The sequence below is a fragment of the Motacilla alba genome, chromosome 1 (genome assembly GCF_015832195.1).
Source record: "Motacilla alba alba isolate MOTALB_02 chromosome 1, Motacilla_alba_V1.0_pri, whole genome shotgun sequence".
NCBI lineage: Eukaryota > Metazoa > Chordata > Aves > Passeriformes > Motacillidae > Motacilla > Motacilla alba.
This window is the reverse complement of record NC_052016.1, coordinates 10,815,755-10,839,168: the sequence shown is the minus strand read 5'-3', so window position 1 is coordinate 10,839,168 and position 23,414 is coordinate 10,815,755. Positions and strand designations below refer to the sequence as shown.

Below are 23,414 nucleotides of genomic sequence, written 5' to 3'. Positions count from 1 at the left end.
TTTTACAGGGCAACAAGCTTCTTTTGCGGATTAATTAAAAGTTTTGAAAGGCACGACGACTAGCGCAACCACCACCCCTGCAGATGAGAAAGGGCTCGCAGTTATCACCGGGCTGAGAGCGATGCTGGCACCGGGGGCCGGGGCAGAGGCGGCTCGCCCCGGGCACCTGCCGGGGCTGCGGCTCCCGGGCCAGTGTCCCTTCCCCGCCCGCCGGTGCCACCTCGCCCCGGGGCTGCGGCTCCCGGCTGCCCATCACTGCCGGAGGGCCGGAGTGGCACAGGCTGCGCTGCCCTCGACAACTTTGCTCGGGGGAAGGTAGGGCGGCTGCCCGCCTATCTATCCATCCATCCGTCCGTCCGTTCGTTCGTTCGTCCATCCATCCATCCATCCACTCATCCACCCATCCATCCAGCCCCCGCACGGCCGCGCTGTGCCAGGGCGAGCCCCGCGCCCCCGGGGCCAGGAGCCGCTGCCGCACGGGACCACCTTAATGGGGAGCTGCGGGGCGGGGAAGGAATAACGGGAAGGGGGGAAAAAATTAGAAAAAGAAGAAAAATAAATAGATAGAGAGGGGGTAACAGCGGAAAAGAAGAACGAGGAAAAAACGGGTCACCCGGCCGTGCCGCGGCTCACCTTCGTTGCCGGGGCGGGCGCTCAGACGGCCGGCAGCGCCGAGCGCGGCGCGGAGCAGCAGCAGCAGGAGGAGAAACAGCAGCGGCGGCGGCGGTGGCGGCAGGCGGCGGCGGCGGTCCATGTCGGCGGGGCAGAGCGTAGGCACAGCCGCATGTCTCCACGCCGCATGCCACCGCTCCGCGCCCGCTCCGCGCCGCCGCCACCGGCCCCGGCGCCGGGACCATGCCCCGCGCCCGCCTCCGCGCTGCGCCCGGGAGGGGCCGCCCCCGCCCGGCCCGGCCCCGCCGCCGCCGCCGCGCAGCCCCCGCCCCGCTCCGCGCCCCGCCCACCGCCCCGCCCCGCCTGCCCACAGCGCAGCCTGCCCACAGCCCGCGGAGATGCCCCGCTAGCCCCGGGCGATAACCCGCGGCCCCGGGAGTTAACTCCGAGCCTGCCCCCAGCCCCGGGAGGTGCCCCCGAGCCCGGCGCCGGGAGGTGCCCCGTCACACGGAGCGGGGGCTCGGCAGTAGGGCTGGGTGACACGAGTCACGTAACTCGGGAGGCTCGGGTGGGTGTTGCAGTCACCTACGAGCCGTTCGTGTCCAATTACCGGGCTCTCCCGGGAGGAACGCAGCGGCAAAGCAGCGGTAAAACCTCGGGAGTTTCAGGCTGCGGCCGTGGCCGGCTTGCCGGAGAAGCGAACGCCAGTTCCATCGTTTGTCCCTTGGCTGCCCGCGGTGACAGCCCGCACCACGCGGGGCCACAAGTCCGGCCCCGAGAGCATGCTGGCTTTGCCGTCACTAAAGCAAACTGGAGCAGGGGCCTCCTGCCGAGAGCTGCTCTCAGTAGCAATGTGTAGCTCTACTCTAGAAGTATTCCTATATATTCCTGTTTTTTCTTCATGCTCGCACCTTTCCTTCAGCCCTTGCAGCCCGTCAGAGGACCCAGAGTACCTGTCAGAACACAGAGCAGAGAAACAGAGCCGCTATTCTGCTGCTCTCAGGGGGAATCACTGCAGAGCAGCGCTTCCCAAGCTTCCCCTTCTGCAGATCATTTTTTTCAGAGTATGGACAACTTCCTTCCCAAGTGACTCGTCTCAGGTCTCCAGAGCCACCCACTGTGGTTCTGTGGAAAATGGGAAAATATCTAAATAATACTGAGGTCAAATAAATATTTCACTCCAAACCAAAGCTATGCATCCTCATAGTACAGAGGCTAGCTCTGAATGCATGTGCTGTCTGCGCACGCAGCAAGCAACAGGATGGGAGGAGAGGAGCCTCTGGCAACAGATGTGGAACTATGTTTCAGAATTGACATCAAAAACCTTTGATAGCAGAGATCCCCAGTGTTTCCCAAACCAGTGTGGCAAACATCGGAACAGCCTCCTTCTTCATTGTCCTGTGTGTCCTGGTGTCCTCAGAGTCACCAGTGCCAGCAGGACAGCTAGGAACTGCTGCCTGCAGCACCTCAGCTCCAGGTTCATCAAACAACACAGAATCACCAGCTTGCTCCAGCAGTGATGCAGCTTCCCTGCAGCAGAAGAGGAGGTGCTGGACTGGTTGCAAGCCAGGACCCATGCCAGGGTCTCTCCTGCACAGTTCTGGCATTCCCCAAACATCTGGTTTGACTCTGCACTGCACTGATGGGGTTAGAAATGTGTGGAAACCAAAGCATAGCAGAGACAAGGCTGTGAGAAGTCATCTCAGACAGGTTCCTGGTTCAGGAGAGCACAGGGGAGCACTGAAAATTAACATTATATTAATCTCCTTTCCTGTTTCCAGGCTTGATTATTCAATCAACCAAATTAAAGAATCATCAAATGTAATACCATTTGTTTCATGTCTCCAGCCCTTCCTTTCACTCATATTTACCATCCACCCCATTTCCTCCATGGTCAAACTTCCAAAAGATGGAAAAAATGCCCAGAACTCTTGAGCAGGAACCCTGCAAGGGCAGAGGGAGGAGCAGAGTGCTCTGGTCATGCAGTTAACCATGTATGGCCCAGAGAAAAATATCTCCTGTCCTCCTTTATCCTTCTCAAGTCCCATTTCACCACACCTTTCCATTCATTGGACAAAGATGCTTTTCCTCAGCAAAAAGGCCAGAAAATCACATTCCTCAAAATATAACTTTCCCTAGTAATAAAAACTATTTTGCTTTAGTGTGAAGGGGGTTTTGCCAACATTTTCCTCAGCTTTTTTAGAATACACAACTGTTTTCATTGAATTCTGTCATACAACAAAGATAGGCCCTTAAAACCCTACTAAGTTCTCAGGACTACTAGTTCTGATCTCTCTGAAGCTGCATCTTTCTTTCATGATTTCAGGTAATTTTTTTTTAAGGTGTGAGAAAAAGGTGAAAGAAAAAGGGTAAAGAAAGAACAAATCTGGGGGGTGGGGAGTGGGGAAGAATGAAGATGACAACCCAAAACCCAATAAACTTCTGGTGTCAGTTAGTGGAAAAAAATATTTCCAAAGAAGGGAGTTTTTGAGGTTACTCATAGCAATCACTTTCCAAATTTGTAAATATCTCAGCATCACTGAATGAATTTTATATAGGAAGTATAATTATCAACACAATCCATATAATACAAATTTTAGTATCAAACTTTCCAGAAAGAAAACCTCTCCAGTGAAAAAATGAATAGCAGAAATACTTGGAAAAATTTGAAACAAAGAATGTATTTTTAAAAAACTTCACTAAAAAAACTCCCACAAACCTGGGAAAATTCTCAGCAGGAAAGAAAGATTAAATTCATTATAAATTTCTCACTAGGCTTTTTTCTCTGTGACGCATGTTGTGTTAGTTTTGTGCAAATTGCATGTTTACTCTATTAAGAGTAATTTTCTGTGAGCTTAAAGGGCACCTTTGAAGAAAGAAAATAGCCTCTAGTGGCATTTCTACATAACCAGAGTGCACATTGTAATATCTTTGCCCTAGCATCCATAAAATCCTTCTGGAGAAACACATAACTATGATTTATGATTTTCTGCCAAGCCTAGGCTTTAATTTCTTTAATATATTGGAGATCAAAATCCTTACTAAACACAAATTTTATCTCTTACATTTTTCTTTTGTAAACAGGGAGGTGACACATTCTGTGATTGTATAATGGAAAAAAAGAAATCATAACACATGGGCAGAATGCTCCGGATCCCACGTTTGCATACTAAATAGGAAAACAACTTTCTGCCTAATGAAAAAATGCTACAGATTATTAGGAATAGCCACAGAAGTAATCAATCAATTTATCCAATGGACTGGGCCACAGCCTGCTTCCAAGAAGCTTTTTAATGTTTATGGCTCTTGAGTGGCGTAGTTTAATTAATTGAATGACACAAAACTTCTAATCTTAGAGATTTAAAGTATTTTCCTTAAAAACAAACAAAAAGAATTAATGACAGGTTCACTACTCATAAAGAAAGGTGGCTGGACAATCCCCCATTTATTCAGTGAGGAGGCAGAACAATGGTCCCCAAGTGATGCCTCTCCTGTGCCTCCATGGGGTTGTTGGGAGGCATGAGAACATTTCCCCCTCAATTTCTGGGATTTATTTATGCAGGTTCTTGTTTGTGACGTGGATGCACCTCCCTTCACACAGACCTCCAATGACTGAACTTTTCCACATAAATCATAACAGGGACAGCTTTTTTAAATCATTCAGTAATTAGTTAGGCTTCCAAATAACCACCTCAGTATATATTTTACATATATTTTACATATATTTTATATATATATATATATATATATATATATATATATACACATACATATGCATCTGTTTTAATATTGACTATTTAGTGTTAAAGTAAAAAAATATTATAGCATTGCTGCTTGAGTTCATCCTAAATCTGACATGGGCCACTCTTGGAGATGGTGACCAAGGAGGAAAAAAAGGAGGAAAAACCCTGCCACGAGCCACCAAGTAGATTTCCTTGGTTTAAATATTCTTTGGAAGAGGTTTTACAGCATAACTCAAAGGTCTCCTAATGCACAGTGTCGCCCTGAAAATGCAAGCAGATGAGGAAATGCAGGATGTGGAAGAGTAAAAGGCAGGATGCAATAAAAACAAATGATAATGAAGTGTGAAAAGTTACTTTAAATAAGTCATGTAAAGCTAAGCTATAGCCCTTTCCAATCAATACTTACACAATAATTATGTGAAAATCCAGACAAATGGATTAACTAGAGAGCATAAAAAACTCAGCTTTGAGCAGCAACAAAGCTGAACTTGTAATCATGAAACAACTGCACACCAATCCCATAATGAAAAAAAGTATGGAGATGGAAAAGGGTAGAAAAGCAAAATGCAAATGCATTTTAGCTGCAAATTTTCCCCATAAAGTCTGAATCGTTTGTTAAATATGCAATAAAAAGGTGACAGTCCAAGCACTTAGACTGAATTTACCTATCTGTAAACAAAAATCTGTAGAAGCCATAAAAGAAAAGCTTCACCAGCATTACTGCCAGTTTCCAGAGAAAAGCAACATTTATGTGCAGGAGAGAATTTTGTTACCATGAAAGAGCTTGCCAAATTTTAGCTTTAGGATGGAGCACCTACAGTAGAAATCCATGAATCCTGTAAAACCAGACTGTATTATGGAGACACTGGCAGACCTCCAATAAGGTGCATAATGATAAGTTTCATCAATTTGTTTTTCTTCTGGCAGGTCACAAAGAATGTTCAGGAATTTCTTTTGTGAGGCCAAAAAAAAAGACAACCAAGAAATGAAATTCTTTATTCTCATCTATTTCAACTCACTGACTTTTTTTTTCTCCAGAAGAAAGTGCAAGGCGGGGTTGGACAAAAAATAGGCAGACACATTTTAAAATAAATATGACAGTACTTCTAATACCAGGGATCAACATCCAATCTGGGGAATGCACTTGGAGAGCACATGGGCAAAATTCTGTAATCTGGCTGAGCTGGATTGGAAGAATTCCCTTGTCTTTGCAGTGCCAGGCTTGAGCACTGACAGCAAAATAGGTCGTCTATTTTTGCCAGCTAAAAAACAGAGAGAAACACTCATGGCCAACTGCAATTTTAAACAGCAGAATGCAAACACTCTGAAGAGTCTGTGTTCTCAACATGTGAGAACTCCTTAACAGCTTCATTTCCATAGGAAACTTTTTTTAATTTAACTGTGGGTTGTTTTTTTTTGGTTTTTTTTGTTTTTGTGTTTTTTTTTCTCAGTAAAGAATACCTGAGATTCTGCAGATGATTGAGGTACTTCTGTATTTTCTGGTCATTTGCTGTTTTTTTCTCAAATCACCTCACCTCTTCCCTGGCAGTCAAAGTTTTCTCCTCTTCCATCCCATGGAACTGGCATAACTACTCCTGTCCACATCCAAGGAAGCATCAAGGGATAGAATAAGATGGGGAAAAGAGCAGAAAGTGGAATTATCTTAGAACCCTCAACTTCACATCCAGCATCAAAGCATGAAATCATTTCATACTAATAATATACACATTACATTTATAATCATTGCTCATTATGCCAAGGTTGGTATTTGATTGCACACTGTACATATAGTTACTAATTCCCAACTAAATGCTACCACCCAAGAGAAAAATCAGATTTCAGAAGGGGACAACCATGTTCCAAGGACTTGTTCCCAGTTCTGGTGCCTGCATGGAGACAGAGAGTTCCTGTTTACTTCAAAAGCTGCTTCCTTCAGGACTTTGGGGAGAGCTTGGGAACTGAGGACAGCATCATATGCAATAATTAACTATAATTAGCTATTAGCTATACAATAGCTGTATAATTAGCTATTAGCTTTATAATAATTAGCTATCTGCCATATAGGCTCAGAACTTGTTGGGGTACGCAGGTCCTTTAGCAGTACTTCCATGGGCAAATTTGTCCCGTGCCCAGCTTATACCAACATTTCTCATTTCTCAGCCTCCAACCACAATCCAGCAAAAATACACCAGAAAAGCCAAAGTAGCCCCTAATTACAGCCCCCCAAAGCATCCTTCCCCCCAGCTGCAGCCAGCTGGGTGCAGAACATGTTCTCAGCAGTCACACCTGTGCTGCTGGATGAGCTCAGCTTCTGTGAAATGTCCCCATCCTCCTGACCCATCACCCCAGCTCACCCTGTGCGTGCTGAGAAGTTCTCAAGTCTTCCAGTGTTTTCTTCTTGATTGTAATGAGTTAATTACTTTGCCAGAAAGCACGAGGTAGCTTTTTTATTAATCTCCTCGGCCACTTGGGCAATGAAGAATTGCAGTTTCTGCAGAAGGCTAAGCTAAGATTATCTAAATATTATTCTTTATAATTATTAGACAACACATGCAATAAATAATTATAGCTCATTAGTATTCTGCCAGCCCAATTGACCCATAGCAGGACACTCTGTCAGCCTTGAGTCAAGCAGCCCTTATGCATTATGGGATATTTTATGATATTTTAGGTTTTTCTCCCCAGTCCTGCAGCTAGCTGCAGCTCTGTAGTGAAGGATGGAGCTCCTTAAACTTTCTAACTTACCAAAGAGGGTTGGAAATGCAAACATTTCTTATTCTGAGCTGGAGATGTGCTGTCTATGTCAGTAGAACGTATGACAAAGATTCCTTGTCCTCATGAACATGAAAAAAAGCTTCTCCCACCACAATATCAGATTTGGTTTATCTGAACTAAATATTCAATCTTTAAAACCCCTTTATTCATCAGGGTTATTTTTCATGAGACAGGCAGTTCATGACTTAAATGTTGGCTTTAACATTTGCTTAAAGAAATTCCCTCATTTCTTTGAGCTGTCACCAAAACCTGGAAGAATGTGTGAGTTACTTTTTTTATACCAAAAATTAAGAAAGTCTCTGTCATTTGTGTTACCAAACTAAAGTTGCTGGGAAAGGTTTACCAGCATTGAAATGAGTCATCTCTCTAGAGATTTTAATGAGAGATATTAGCCAGTGAGTACTCAGTCATTTCCTTTGTATGCATCAGCTTTGGAACTGGGAAGTAGCAGCAGGATTAAAAGAAAGAAGTAACAAATAATTTCTACAGTATGGTAGGGGAAATTTATTACAAAGAGTTGCAGAATTTTCGTAAATGAATGCAAGGTTCTAGCTTAAAAGGCAGCTGCAGAAAATGCATAGGAAAAAGAAGAACCATAATAAAATAAAACGACAAAAAAAAAAAAAAATCAAACTATTGAAAAAGCTGGAGACAATTAGCAGAAAATAGTCCCCATTCAGTTCCTAAAATGAACTTACACTGCTGGCAATGCCAAGCTGCAAAGCTAAAAATCCAAAACCCACTAGAATCAAAGTGCATTTCTTGAGAAAAGAGGACACTCATCAAAAGTGACATAAAATTAGAGCTTTACATAAAATGAAAAAAGGAGATGCCTTGCAGTGGATCTGTGAAAGAAATTCAGGGATTTGTCAGATGTGTGGAAGGGAAGGTTTTGCTGAAACCCAAGCTGTGCAAACCCAGTGTAGTCTGCTGGGTTTATGGATGTGCTCCCTTTAATGGGACTTTGTTTTAAATAATACTTTGCTTTAAGATGGCACCTGAGTGAATTGTTACCGTTGCTCAGGAGAGAACAAAACCTGCAGCATTTACAGAAGTTAGAAACCCGGAGATGAATCACAGGAAGTGGAAGAAGGAACAGAACATCCATCCCTGCTTAAGGATGGAGAACCTTGCAAACACCTCCAGCGAAGTGCAAAAACCTGAGCTCTGTGACCCAGAGATGGCAGAAAAAAGGGTCGGATCTATTATATTATGGGTCCTGGTTGTTGGGTTGGTTCAGAGTGTTGTTTTTTTGGATGGGGTTTTTTAATTTTTGTTTCTGTTTTTAAATTTTTTTTAAAAATTAAAATCCAAGTTATCACCTACTTCTAAAGAATTTCCTTCTATATCAATTTCAGACCTATACATGCTTGGTCACCTGCCCTTTAGTTTACCTTAAGAAGATTGCAAAAGATTCTTGTGAGCTCTAGAATAATAAAGACAGCATTTTCTATTCCTTTATTCAGTCTCAAATGTTTTTTCTGGAATTAAATAACCAAGCCATGCTGATCTTGCCAAGTTTTTATTTTTGGGGTGTTTTTTTTGGTTTTTTGTTGTTGTTGTTTGTTTGTTTGTTGGTTTGGGGTTTTTTGGGTTTTTTTTTATTAAGCAATCTGCACTGGGTTTGTCAGATAAGCAAATGCATTTATATTCCTTCCACATATGTTGTCTGATTTCATGTTAGCCTTTTTGCAGAGGAGGTAAATAGGTTTCTTGGAGACTTTAGGAGTTCAAGCTTATGACCTCCCAGCTTTTACAAGAGAAAACAAAAAATTGCTCACTAAAATGTTAGGACGGGCCCTCCATTGTTAAAGGATGTTATTATTTGAGTTGGAGTTGTAATGGAGCTAAGCCACACCTACTTAGAGAACAGGGCCAAACATTGCTCTTGCTTACAGCAGTTTAAATCCTTGGAGGCCTTTATTACTAAGAAAATTGAGTAAGATTTCAGTAAAATCAATTTTTAAAAGCACCAGGAGCTTGCTGTTGACCTCAGCTACAGCAATCTGTGCAGCTTTGCTAAAACCTGCTCTCTCTCTCTTAAATCTGACTGACGCCACTGATGAATTGTGCTGTAAAATTTACTGTTTCAATCCCTTTAACACACAGAAGCTGCTGCTGCCTGTGTTTCTGGAGTACCCTGTGAGATGGAAGGGAGAGGTTTTCCCAAACTGACGGCAGGAATACAGAATTCTCTTCTCTCTGGCACCACTTCTCAGCTCCTTTTGCACTTAAATTAACCCACAGCAGCACCAGAGATGGAGGGGACAGCAGCCTGAAATGTGGCACTGGAACAAACTGTCCCCACCTCTGTCCCCTCACAAAGTCCTGCACAGAGCTGGCAAGTCTATACCTGTTATTCCCCTTGCTTTATATGCAGTGATCTGGTGCTTTGGAGTTTTATTTCACCATTTTTTATTTATTATTATTATTATGGGATCTTTGACAATGACTGTGGCACCTAGAATACCTCAGGATTTCAAGCAAGAACTATTTCCCACCTTCAAACTTTCCTTCTTCTGTGCATCCTCAGAAGCTTTAAGACTTTTTACCTGACACAACCGGAAATAAATCTGGGATTCCTGGCTTGGTAATGAGGTAATATTATTTCCATTTTCAGTTCTGGGTTTTTTTCAGCTTTTTCCTCCATGAAGGATTGCCCTTGATGGCACATCAGTCACCTCACACCACCAGACCGAGCAGCAATACTGAATATGCAATATTTAAATATCTTACCCAATAAACACCTATCAATAATGCATATCCAAACTCCCACAGTAGTTTCATTTTTTAACATGTCTCTGTTTGCCATCAAATTACCATGTGCACTTTGATCTTGCACACTTGACACATTTTAACAGATAGAAGGAACAGAACCATCAGCTCTTTCTGGCACCATCTGGGGTTCTTTTACAGATACTTTCTCCCTGGCTGCCTAAAGCTCAATTCAGCTTTGGTTTTTTGCTTTCTTCTTTGCTTTTTTCTCCCCACACCATCTTCCTGATCTTCTTTGGCTGGCCTCAGGTGTCTTCCCAACATTACCTTCCAAGCCCTTACTTTTGTCACACGTTCCTGTGCTGCTGTAAAGCTCAGGAGAGGTTGGTTTTTTTTCACCCTTGCGATTCTCATTCTGCTTGAAGTGCACTGCAATTACAACAGGATATGAACTATCCTGCGCTGTTATAGATGTGTTCAATTTTCTCTCTTTTAGTAGAAGTCTTTTCCCATCACTTTGGCCTGACAAACGTGACATTCACACATTGATTGTATATGTCTGCTTTACACAGCATAGCTAATGAATTTCCCTTACCCTGACTTGAATTCCAGATTAGCTTTCCTACTGCTGAGCATCCCATTCTGTCAATAATTGCAGGACAATTATCTCATTTGTGATTTTTTTCCCTCCAAATGCTGAATAAATCCATGAATCTTAGAGACTATGATGCAATAAATGTAAGGTTTTAAACTAATTCTTCATTCTGGAGACTCTCCTCACTGTGTCTGTCAGTCTGCAGACACCCCAATGATTTCTGCATATTCTCAGAAGGGAATTCAGTTTGCCTTCTGCATTGCGAAATACTCAGTTTCCTCTGAAAGTTTTTACGGAGTGCTGTGACACAAGTGTTACAAAATTTGAGGCTTAATCTTAAAAGCCAGGACAGAAAATAAGATTTCTATCATAAAGCCTTGCCACTGTTTCAGCTGATTCCTCCATCACTTGCCTTAATGCAAAAAAATACTTTATAAATCATGCTGTTTTCTAGAGGCAGAGGCCAATCATATCACAGAAGATTTTCCTTTTATCTCTGGGGGATCTCAGACATCATCTCCTTTGCAAGGTGTTATTTTGGGCAATGAATCATGGATACCATTTACTACCTTACACAGCTCTTCATTTTGGACTTTCAATCTTGAGTGTAAATATCAAGTCTCACTTGAACTCCCCTGGCCACTTTTGTTTTGGTTTTTTGAAATTAATTTTTTATAGGCTCTGAAATAAAAAAATGAAGTACTGGTATTACTGAACTATGGGTATATCAGATAGCAACAAAAGATGGGAGGGTTTTTTTCCTTATAATAAAGATTAAGGAAAAAGATTTTTTCCCTTATTTTTAATCTCCTCTCCATTCCATGTGCTGAAAATTATCCTAATTTCTTCCCACTAAAGAATTCTGTGAGGCCCTGAAAATTAAGAGATGCAAAGTTATCTTTGACCTGTGTCTAATTTCTGGACCTTATCCACCTTAGCCTGAACCTGAACAGACAATCCAGTTTCGCAAAATAATATCTTCAAATGATTTTTTTTTTATTTTTTGACAGCAAATCAGAACAACTGTAACTAAATAATATGGAGTTCAAGTCTGTATCAAGAAATATAATATTTAAAGAGTTTCCTAAAGTAACATAGGATGTCAAATTCAAGGTAGGTGATGTAAAATTTGATGCCAGGATTGTGACTTTGGTGTTTCAAACTCAGGAGGCACAATGGTAGTTTTGGCTGTTGGTTACTGCATTTCAGAATCCTTGTGGTTTTGCTTAATATATTTTCCAGTACTTCTTTCCAGTCAATTCTTTGTGCAATCAAATCAAAGTATATTAATAATATGAAAATATAAATCCTCTACACCCCCACTCACAGAATCATTAAGGTTGGAAAGTACCTTTAACATCACCAAGTCCAATTATTTAAAAAAATAATAAACCCAGTGAAAGACTGAGGCAACTTCAATTTACCAGGCATTTTTCTACTTTGTGGTTAATAGAAAAATAAGTTTAATGACAATGTGACAGATGATTTTCTTTGTGCAATAGAAAGTAGGGGATAAAGAGATTTGACTGAGAGAAATCAGGACTCTTGTCTCTCATCATGTATTTTGGGAATTGTAGGCTTTTTGGTCTAAGGTAACCATTTAAATATTGAGAGCAGAACTCTGAAGCCATTTCATGGGTCAAGAAGATGAACATGACTCCATCAGAAGCAAGGAATTTGTTACAAATCCACTACTGAAGTTAAGAACACATTGGAAGGATGAAGGCTTAAAATAGATCTCCCAAGAAACATGAGTGTATTTCATATTTATCTCCAGTGGAGGTTGCAGAGTGACACAAACATCTCTGTGTTGTTTCTGTGGCTCACTCAGTTTTATTGCAGATCAATCACAGAATACTCTCCATGCATAAATATATTCCTGCCAGTGCTTGAAATATAGATTTTTCCATTATAATTTTTCAATTCCTTTTTTTTGTGCTACCTTTGCATCGTCCTGGTCCGTTACACTTCACTCTCAGAATTAAATTTGGGCCTTTGGGAGTTCCTGATTTCACAGGAAGGAATAACTGTCTTTCATAACCTTTTTATCATTTCACCACACCTCCCCATCAACACATCCCTACAGGTACAAACATGAATATAAACAGCACATATAATCTTATCCTTTTTTCCTTTTCTTTTTGGTTTTTTATTTTTGCATTATAGCAGTGTCTGGAAATACCAGCCAAGAACAATGTCCTTTAAAGCTCTATGAGAATACAGTCCTGAGCCATAAAGTCCTTGGTATTAAACAAAAAAGATACGCAAGGAATTCAAGAGAAACAAAACCTAATGTACAGATAGAAACTGGATCAGGAAATATTCCTTCTCAGCCCAAAAAAATTACTGGGTCTTTCACCCTTACTGAGAACAACCCTGAGCATCATCTCAGAAGCTCAAGATAGGAATATTTTAATGGAAACAAAAATGCCAACATAGGCAATATGAAAAGAGAAAACAGTGCTTTGATAATACCTCAGAAGAAAGGAACGAGGCCCAAAGCTTTGGTAGTTATCTATAGCAGGGTCCCACACGGTTCTGCAGTTGAGCAGGGAGGACATGGGGGGATGGCCTTGTTCACTGTGTTGGTGCCAGGTGGTGACTGCCAGCCAAAGAAGCAAAGCTTTGAAATTTTGGTTGGAAATTTTACTATTTCTTGGTGAGATACCAGTATTCTAAATGGGACCATGAGGGGAAGAAAAACCAGTTTGATAAACTTTTACGGCTTACCGTGAACTGATGCTTGGTACTGGCAAACAACATCTGCAGTAATTGGTAGAATTGAAAATCTACCTGCAGAAGTAGATTTGCAAGAAAGCCTTAATAGAGAACTGGTTGTTCCTGTGCTATTATTCAATCCAATCTAGTGCTTCTTCTACATATCACTGAATGTTTTCTGGAAATCATGAGCTCTCATCCAATGTCTTGTTTGAAGCTCACATTGAGGGGACCTGGTTCTCTGCAAAATCACACCACTTGCAAGCTGAAAACTACAGGAAAAGGACCCTTATAATAAGCCAAACATGACAAAGTTAAAACCTTCACCACATTATACATGGGATTTTTATTTTACTGTAAAATTTGAGTTGTTAGGGACTTGGAAAACATTGCTTAATTGCTTAAACAAATTTTTTAACACAGGAGAATTGTTCTGAAAAAGAAAAAGAGTTCTTTCTGGAAAAAATTAAACTCCAGGAAAAACTTGATCAAGGAAAAGGGGAAGCAAAAATGATGGAAGAGAAATGGAATAGCAAAGTGAAACAATGTCAGGAATGGGATTGGTTCTGTCAGTTCTGTCTCCATCTTCCTTGTTTCTCCAGTAGGTCTCTCCAGCTCTCATTCCTGCATGAGAAGCTATAACAGAAATAACCAAATTTAGCAAATCTGGAGAAAACTAGTGTCATAGATAAATAATTTATCCTGGAAAAATTAGCAGATGTACTTTTAATGGTGAAACGTGGCACTCAGGGAGATTTCCCAGCCATAGCAAAAATTTCAGCCACTCACCACAATTCAAAGCCATCAGGAAGCAGCCAGCTAACTCTGAGCAGGCAGCTCTGTTCCGTTGACACCCTTTTTTTGGAGAAGTGGACACTTGTATCTCCATCTGATTTGCACCAGTGAATATCAGTCAGCACAGCAAAGGTAATATCCAAAAAATCTGTATTTCATTCCATCCTCTGCCCCTCCAGTCCTAGCAACTGGTGTGCAGATGTGCCTGATCCTGTGCTTCTCTGCAGGGCTCTGGGAACACAGCTGAGGGATGTGCCCCAGCCCCAAGCACGTGAGATGCTCCTCACAGGAGTAACTCCTCTGGCCTTCGAGCTGGCAGGAGCTTTGAGCCCATCCTGAACCTGTCAGTCCTTAAAACCAAATCCTGCATCTGCACTTGAGCAGATTTGGCCATGGAGAGGTCAAATCTGCTTCAAGCTGCTGCTTCAAACACTCTTTTAATGGGCAGCTTGTGACAGCAAGGACAACTGTGTGCAGACAATCTGAGACTGCACAGCTTTGCTGAATGAATGCCATCCTGAGTCAATACCTCCACTGTTTACCTTGAGAAGATGAAAATCAGATTAAACTCCTGAGGTTTTTTGGCAGGTGGAACAAACTTCCCCACAAGGAATGGGCACGGTGAATTTGAATCTGTATTCCTGAAATACAACAAAGGTACTCAATTAATTTGGAGAAGTCACTATCAATTTCTAAACTTCCATTGAGATACCATAAATAATGCTTTGCAAGCTTATTAATTTAATAGCTCTGATATTCATTCTGTTTCATCATGTGTTTGCCAGGCTTTTATTCATTTTGATTTGTTTTTTCCTCCTCAAATGTTATTTTAAATAGCTCTCATGAAATAGCTGCATAATAAGTGTACCCTTTTGTTCTTCTTCAAGGAAGCTCAGCAAAAGCATAACAAATAATAAAGCTGATAAAAGGATACATGAAATGCATACCAAAATCCAGTTTTTTTCTGATGCAAGCACCATTTAACTTCAAGCTAAGACATTTCTCATCTTTAGAAGCTGTTGGGCAATGGATGGAAGCCAGAGCCAAGAAGTGGAATTCTGGTTTTACCCTCCTCATTTTACCCTCCTGACTGTAAGTGTGCAATATAATAATGTGTTATTTGGCCATCCAGCTCAGAGAGGTAAGAGGGCCCTTTCATGGCTTTCAACTTGGTTGGGTGAGTAAGAATTAAAATGAGTTGTTAACAAGAAAACAGAATACATAATGATCATGGCAGAATCTAAAATAAATTATGACATTTATGCTCACACACTTATATTTTGGAGAGTGAATGTGACTGAACAAGGCAATTATCTCTAATTAGGAGGGGCTAGGGTCATTCCATTAATTATGTCCATCACAGCTAGTTAACAATATTGATTAACAAGATAAGAAGCAGAATAAGCCATTCATCCCTGAATGGGGTTATTATAGATTTTCTAGTGAATTCCTACAATGTATTTCAAAAGGAAAATTGCAGAACTGAAGGTGCCATAATTCCAACAAAGCCTGATTTCAAACAGGCTCTTCTGAAAAACATTCCTGAAACAATCTGCTTTTGTTAATATGGAATAATTATGGAGCTAAATAAACATACGAGAGCATTCCATAAGTGTGCCTGACACACACAGGGAAAACACTCTTTGATCCTTGAAGCAGAAAAAATTTCAGGCCCAAACTTTGCAGGGCTGGAGACAAAGACAAATTAAAATCTGATTGACTGCAAGTGATTAAGAAGAATGCAGATCTGCCACAAGAAGTCCTGGACGAACTTGGAAGTAGTTGGCTAAGAATGGCTTGGTGCAATCCCTGGTTTACCTCAAAAACTGTCAGTGGAATCAAATTATGAAATATTTTGTCTGTGAGATGCTATGAAAGAGAAATACAGACATTTATGTTCACATCCACAGACAAACTTGCTCCTTCTTCACATTTTGCAATAAAATTCTCAATCTGTAAATGTCCTACTATTTTCAAAACAAAAATCAGGTTTCGCCTGCTTTTTTTTTTTCCTTTTCCTTTTTTTTTTTTTTTTTTTTTTTTTTTAATGTGCATGTGTGCTTTGTGGTTTTTTTTTTCCTTCTGCATCCTGTCACAACACAGTGATTGATCCCCAAGTTTGGTGGCAGGCAACCAAGTGGGTATCAAACATCCATGGTGCTTCTGAAGCACCGGTGCCAAACTGCAAATTGGAAACGCTCTCCTGGTTGCTCCACCAACAAAAGAGATCCTTGATGTGCAATTCCACCCCTCATCCCTCTCAGGCAGCTGAGAGGAGACAGCAGCAGCAGCAGAGCATGTGCCTGATTGTTGGCATGTCAGACAGACATTATTAAAAACAGTGGGGGCAAGAAGAAAGATGAGAGGGACGGCTTTTGCTGCTTTGTTCTGATGCCTGAAAGCTTATTTGGGAAGAAAGGAGTTCCTGGATGCACTGACATAGATATAAGGACTTGATGCAATGAAGGCATCCAAACTTTCTCTGTGTATTTTGGATAATGGCATTTTCAGATATTTTCCATTTTATATTAAAAGAACACATATGCTAAAGTAATCTGATTTAGAAACCTTTGTTCCTATATCTTAGTATCATATTTGTTTTCATCTTTCCAGCCAAGAAACTATCCCAGAATTAACACAAAAGCAAACTTATTCTGACGCTTTGTATAACATACAAGTTCTTGGTCAGGTCCAAAATCATCTTCTCATATTCACTGCTTCAAAAAAAAAAAAGGAATAAAAGGAATAAAAAGAATAATACTTTTTAGAACATAAAGCAATTGCTAATTGTTAACAATAATATTTAAATTGCTCTCAGAATGAAAACATTTAAGAAGCATTTAACTGCTGTGCTCACAGCAAAATTAAAGCTATGGTTGGGCAGATAATAACTGCTATCCTCATTCAGCAAAGAATTAAACTCTCTCACAACACCTGTGATAGAACAGAGATATTATAGAGCAAACACTGAGGGAAAAAAAACCCTTTCTACTGGAAATACACAACTTTTTCTTTTTTCCCTCACAATGTTTGTTTTGGTAGACAGATTCTTTAGGAAAGTTTAACACTAGAAAAATGTGCTTTATGTGTAAAATATCAAATCATGAAGCCGAGAAAGAGATGCAAAGCATTTTACATGGACTGTCAGACTTTGATAAAGAAAATCAGTAAAATACAGACTATCATCAACATTTTGGGCAGTTGTCAGCACTTAACTGGTGAAATGGCATTTCTTTAACATCAGTACTTTTGATGATGATGCAGATAAAGTTTCCAAATTACCTGAGAAGGTTCCAGAAGAGGAACTCCCTAGAGATGCTGCATGATAAAGACAACTGAACAAATGAAAGCATGACTAAACTGAACTACAAACCTCAGGATGTGGATATTTTGAGAATCAGCTGTATTGGAATAAAATGTTTCATGTTTCTATATGAAACACAAATTGGCTTTACAATTCAAACATAAAAGGCAGAAAGAGGGATGATTTCAAGATTATAAGAAGTTTAAAAAACACCATCCCAGATCTTCTTAAGGGCAATGATGATTGTATCAAAAGGCAGTAGCTGAGACTGGTTCATACTAAAAAGCAGTTTCACTGTGCAGAACTGTGATCAGGGAAATGACAACCTCTGTGGTGTCTCCTTGTGAGCATCAGATGAGAACTGAAGATTCTGGGTGCAGATGACAGAGGGGAAACTTTGCCAGAATACTGGGAACTTCTGGAATAATTCTAGGGTTAATGGCAAAACTTGATTAAACTATGCTGTTGTTTATGGATCTTAATGCTTTCAACATTACAAAGCACAAAGCAAAACCTTTTTTTCTCATTAAGCACAGAATACACAATTTCTAACCACTTTTCTTGAATGCCACAAGATATAAACTACAGTGTAACCACATTGTTCTTAAATTTGCAGTAAATACCCCCTTCTTTGAATTTCCTGGGGCTGAATACTCCAGTGTGTCTTCTGTGGTTAAAATCTGTAATGTGCCCTCCTTTTTATTCACTTATTTCTCTCCCTTTGCAGTCTTTGAATCTTTCTCCTCTAAACCTCTGCATTCTTACAGCTACCAAGTCCTTCATGTGTCTGTCAACAGAAATAAGTTTTGAACAGGATCAAGTATAATTACATCAAGCTTTTTTTATTGTTATCACTATATTTATTAAAGAGCAGCAGACTTTGTAAGAGACTTTTTTTTTAACATTATAATCCAGCTCTATGGCGCAAATATTTCTATTTCAGCTCGCATTGCAGCTGTCCTGAAAAAAAGTCAGGTTTGCAGAAATGAGTGGAATTTCATCCTTGAGATCTGTTCAACAAGGAGCATGAGTAGTGGCTCAGCATCCAAAAAACCAACATTTGTGCCTTCAGTTTGATTTGCAGATATTACAGAGCCCACTAACTGCAAAGTCTGGAAGCTTTGTAGGATCAGTGCTCTTAAATCAGTGCATTCCTGTACCAACAGGAAAAGCACAACCCTAAGCTCCAAAGAGGAATGAGAAGCAAAACAAAAAAGGACACATTAAATAAATTCTGTACCATGTCAACCCCACTACCTGTCTCATGATACTTCTTCACAGATTAAGTAATAAGCATCTGCTTATCTGCAGTTGCCAGGCTCTTTAGTTTCCAGTTATCAGGTCCTCTGCTTCTTCTGCCTCTCATTCATGCTCCGGCAGTGTCCCTCCCGTGCTTCTTTGCAGCTGTGACATTTCCCAGACAGCACAGGCAGGTAACAAACCCCCAGCTGCACTCATTCTTCTGATCTGCTGCTCAGTACAACAGCAATTCTGAGCAGTTCTAACCTCCATGTAATCAGGCAGAGTTGTCGTATTTATCCTGACTTGCTGACAAACTGCTTGGCCATTTAATTCCCTGTCCCATCTGATTGCAATAAAAATCTTTGTTAGGTGAAGGAGTTGCCTGCCTTAAGCAATGACAGAGCTTGGCCATCCCAATTCACTGTTACTGCAATGCCCACCTCCTTAGCGGGGTGTGAGGTGAAAATGTGCATACATGGAGAAAGAAGCAGCACAGTGAGGTGACAAAGCTGCACAGCTCACCTTGCACAGATGCCACACTTTCTCAGGAAGCTCAGGGCTCCAGCTTCTCCCGAGCTCCAGGAAAAGCGGGAGCTGCTTGCCAAGCTTTGCAGAGGCTGCCCCAGCTTTAAGGGATGTGACAGTGAGCAGCCAGGTGATGGAGGCGAATTCACAGTCTTAAATATGAACCTGGGGTGCTGTGCCAGGCCTGTTCCAAGGCAGCCCCTGGTCTAGGGGCTTCTCTTTCCTCTACATTTCTCCCAAGGGAAAAAAGGAATGGTCATGCTCTAAAATGTGGCCATGAAGTTGGGCATCGACTATCTGGATGCAGATGTAATGATAACCGGGGATATGTTACTTTGTGTTCAGTGAAGTCAGGATTCACTTTTGAAATTGTAGCCTTGGGCCCACAAAGGTCTTTAGTGCATCTGAGGCAAGTCCCATCAGCTGCAGCTTGAGTTATCACAATTTTATTCTGGGATACAGACGTTGTCTATGAGACACAGCAGCCAGATGTAGAAGATCCACATGGCTTGTCCTCCTAAGCCTTTTCAAGGAGGTGAAATCTCAGGTGCACCAAGAGTCCCTAAGGGAGCTGAGGTTTGTTTTGTCACTGCTCATCAGCAACAGGGGTGCAACCTGTGTCGAGCCAGGTACAGTTTGAGGAACTTGCACTTTTTCTCTTGACAAAATTCCAGTGGTCTGAAACCTGAGTTAAGTCTGTGAAAGGGATACCTACAGACTCATGGAATTCTCAGTCTGATCTGGAAAGTGATAATGGGAAAGGCTGGGATTGGCTGGTCTATCCTCAATATATGTAGTGCAAAGTCCACCCAAAAATACAGAGCATGTTAGCAAAATATTTTGTGTGGTTGTTGTGGCTTTGGAAGAGCAGATATTTCATATTTCCTCCCTTATATCAAACTCAGCAAAGTTGGAGTCACTCCAAGTTTTGGAACCTCCAAACGTCACATTCCACTGGGGGGAACCGCAAGGACTTTTTAAAAATAGATGGGTCAGGAATGAAATTAAGACAGAAAAAAAGCATAAACTCCAAAAGCCCCCAGAAGGCAAAAGACCAAAATGCCCCCAAGGTTTGTGCCTTGTCCCTTGCCAAGCACCTGCCAGGAGGACTGAAGAGCCCTGAGTGACAATGACCCTCATTTGCCTTTTAGCACTTCAGGATACATCAGACAGGGCAGCCAAATAAAGTCCTGATCCAACAGGGGCATTTAGTCACTCAAATGCATATTTTCCCTGACCTCAAGGTGATTATACTCTTTCCACCATGGCTCAAAATTACATTAGCAGCTGCCAAGAGAGAAATTAGAAAGCACATATGCTTAGGAGATCTATAGATAATTATGTCACACATTTTACATGTTACACCTAGAGTCTGCCAGAGAGCCACCACATTTGTTATTAGCTCTGACTTCTTCGCACCATGCAGAGCAGGAACAGAGTAGCTAAGGAACATCCTTGTCCTAAATTGTTCTTTACCCAAATAATACCAACAAAGAAGACTGTGAAGGATCAAAATGTCACTTTGTTCTGAGACAGAAATCAATAATTTTTAATGTGGTACAACTCCACATATTTTTAAGCAAATCTGCAAAATTTCTTGTCTGCCTTGGGAAACTGCAAGGTTTGTTCCTCACTGAACCACAATGACACCTTCCAAAAGTTCTACATTCTCCTTAGCTAATTTTCAAATTTTCATAAATAAAAGTGGAAGCTTGCTAGACCTCTCTCTGGGTTTTTTCACATCTGGAAATACAAACATGAGTTTCCAGACTTTTTCCCAGCAATAATTTTTTTTTAAATATAAAATTACTTCAAGAATTTAAACTTGAAAAAATACAAAAAAACACTTAGAATTCTTGAGGAAAGTATGATAAACAGTGAATTTTGATAATCTGTGTGGTTCAGTCAGAAAAACACAAGCCATGCGAGATGCAAACACTGTCTGCAGTGGTGCTATTTGCTCTATAAATCCAAATGAGCCCATTTGCAAAGGTTATCACAATATTATGTAATTACTATTTCTAATACCACAGAAACCATATCACACACAAGTCATATAGCTTAGAATAATGATGATCTAACAGCTCTGGTGAAGGGTTCACAGGGCAACAAGTTTAAGTCACCCAGAGCTGGTCAATAACTGATTTCAGATTCCCAATTTGTGCCCACGTGACACTTTGGTCAGAAGAACAGATGAGCTGCACATTCCCACAGTGACAATGCTTTCTATTCTGTGATAATCCATTTAAAAGTAACTTTTAATTACACAATAAGGTCTTGAGTGAAAGTCTGCAAAGCCTCATGCAGATCCAGGTAACTGTAAACCCTACCACAGGTGGTAGGGATTTGGCAGGTGTGATTTAAAATAAACTTGTATAAAAATATAATTATTCTGAACATAAAAGAAGTCTCACTAGAACAGTGACGTGCAAGAGACACTTGCTCAGAGAATCAGAGAAGGAAAAAAGGGGAAAGATAAATTAAATAATGGGCACAAGAAGAGGAGTGAGACTGTGACTAATACAGTGAATAATCTGAAATTATTCTCAGACAAAGATTTGAAAACTTCTTCCTGAGCAGGCAGTACCATCAATACCCCTAAATTCTAAATTTGAATCTCTGCCTGTCTTTTCTCTTTTGTAGCTCCTTTTTCCTGCAGTGAGTCAGGTGTGGACAGTTCGTACTTTCCTGAGTGGAATTACTCTTTGATGAGATTTCTTATCCACAAACTGAATTTAAGGACTTGAGCTTGCATTTACAAATAAATCCAAGAACGGGCATGTAATTCTTCATGGGACATTACAGAGCATGAATTTTTTCAAACCACTGGGCATATCCAAATCCACTCTAAGAGGGGAGGGGGAAAAAAGGGTAGCAATGTTCCTATTGCTTCATTATTCCTGCAAGAAATAATCTTTCCCAGCACTGATTCCATCCCCTGTGCCAGATTTAACAGGGAAGGCAGAACACAGTAAGTTTCTTTTAGAGCTGGTTTGAGCAGCCAAAAATCAACTACATAAACAAACCAAACATATAAAGTAGGTAAGAGAATGAAAATCATCCTAATTCTTCTTGCAGAGATACAATCTTTTAGTTTGTGTGTGAGAGAACATAACTTTTTTTGTCATTTGTTTTTCATTAGTACTAAAAGAACATCAAATTTTAAATCATAATTACACACAATTACAGCCAATCTGGGATTTTTAGTCTGGATGATGCCTTAACTTCAGAAATAAGAAATAATTAGGTTTTCAAAGAGGAAGGTTCCATACATACTGAAAGCAACGTCTTTGTTGGTAAATTCACATTTCTTCCCATCTGCTTTTGTGAAAAAAACTACTAATTTTATGATCTGGGCATAATAGACATTGTGATAGAATTTTCTCCTGTCTGGAAAACTTGAAGTCTTTGCAAATATTGACACTCATCAACATCTTGCATGTTTTTACTGGAAAGAAGGACAGTAAACACTTGATATGACTATCATGGGGGAAAAAATCAATTCTAAAACTAGATACAATCTGAACTTGAAAACAAAAAGATGTGACAGGGAAACAGCTCTATACAATTAGGGAAAATCCCTTCATTTCTGATCATGAATAATATGTTTTGTTGTTTGGGGTTTTTTTCTTCTTTCTAAAGGAATCAAAGGGAAACTTATTTTAGGGAGCTTCACTTGAACTTTAACGGAGTTTCAGAAGTTCAGTCTTCTTGTGTGTTTACTCCACCAAGGAAATGTTTTCCACTTAAGCAGCACATTCATCTAATTAAATTAAATTAATCCATTCTATATCCCTAAGGTAGAAAACAGCCACATTTTCATTTATTTATGTATTATTTTCCCTAGATTCTGAAACTAGTGGCAAAAAAAAAATATTGTAGTGGAATTAATTTTGAAGATGCATCTGATTTATATTACTCCTTGCAGCAAAACTATTCCCTTTCCATGGTTAAAGCTGCTTCCCTGATACCTCCCATCTGCAAGGGAAAGTGACTACAATTTTTTTCTCTTTGAGGGAAAATGTTTCCAGCAATCTCTCACTTTCACGTAATAGGATTATATAAAAAAAAAAGAATTGGAACAGTCATGAATACTTCCCTTTTGAGGACTCTCACCAAGTTCTGGACATGTTTCCCTGCCTAAAAGTTCATAATGTGCCATAACTAAATTAATACTGGTGAGGATTTTCTGTTCCTTCTAGAAAAGAGACAAAATATGTGCTCAGTTACACTCTGAAACTGAGTTAACATTGTGCCAATCATAATTGCTACTGCTCCGATGTGGATAAATGTGGTTTATTAGGATGTCTTGCTGCTTTTCCTCATAACATTTAGATAATGCTCCCATCTCCTGTTTCCGCTCTTGTCACACATTGCCTGTAGAAAAGTG

General features: G+C 40.5%; 1 protein-coding gene across 2 annotated transcripts in view; it reads right to left on the bottom strand.

The window, feature by feature from the left end:
* Positions 1-896, bottom strand: part of EPHA3 (EPH receptor A3) — a 181,626-nt gene extending 180,730 nt beyond the window's left edge. For both annotated transcript variants that reach the window (XM_038127806.1, XM_038127814.1), the window contains exon 1: positions 634-896. In XM_038127806.1, the coding sequence (XP_037983734.1) occupies positions 634-754 (121 nt within the window). In that variant the 5' untranslated portion in view covers positions 755-896. The remainder of the gene's footprint in view (positions 1-633) is intronic.
* Positions 897-23,414: the final 22,518 nt, after the last annotated feature.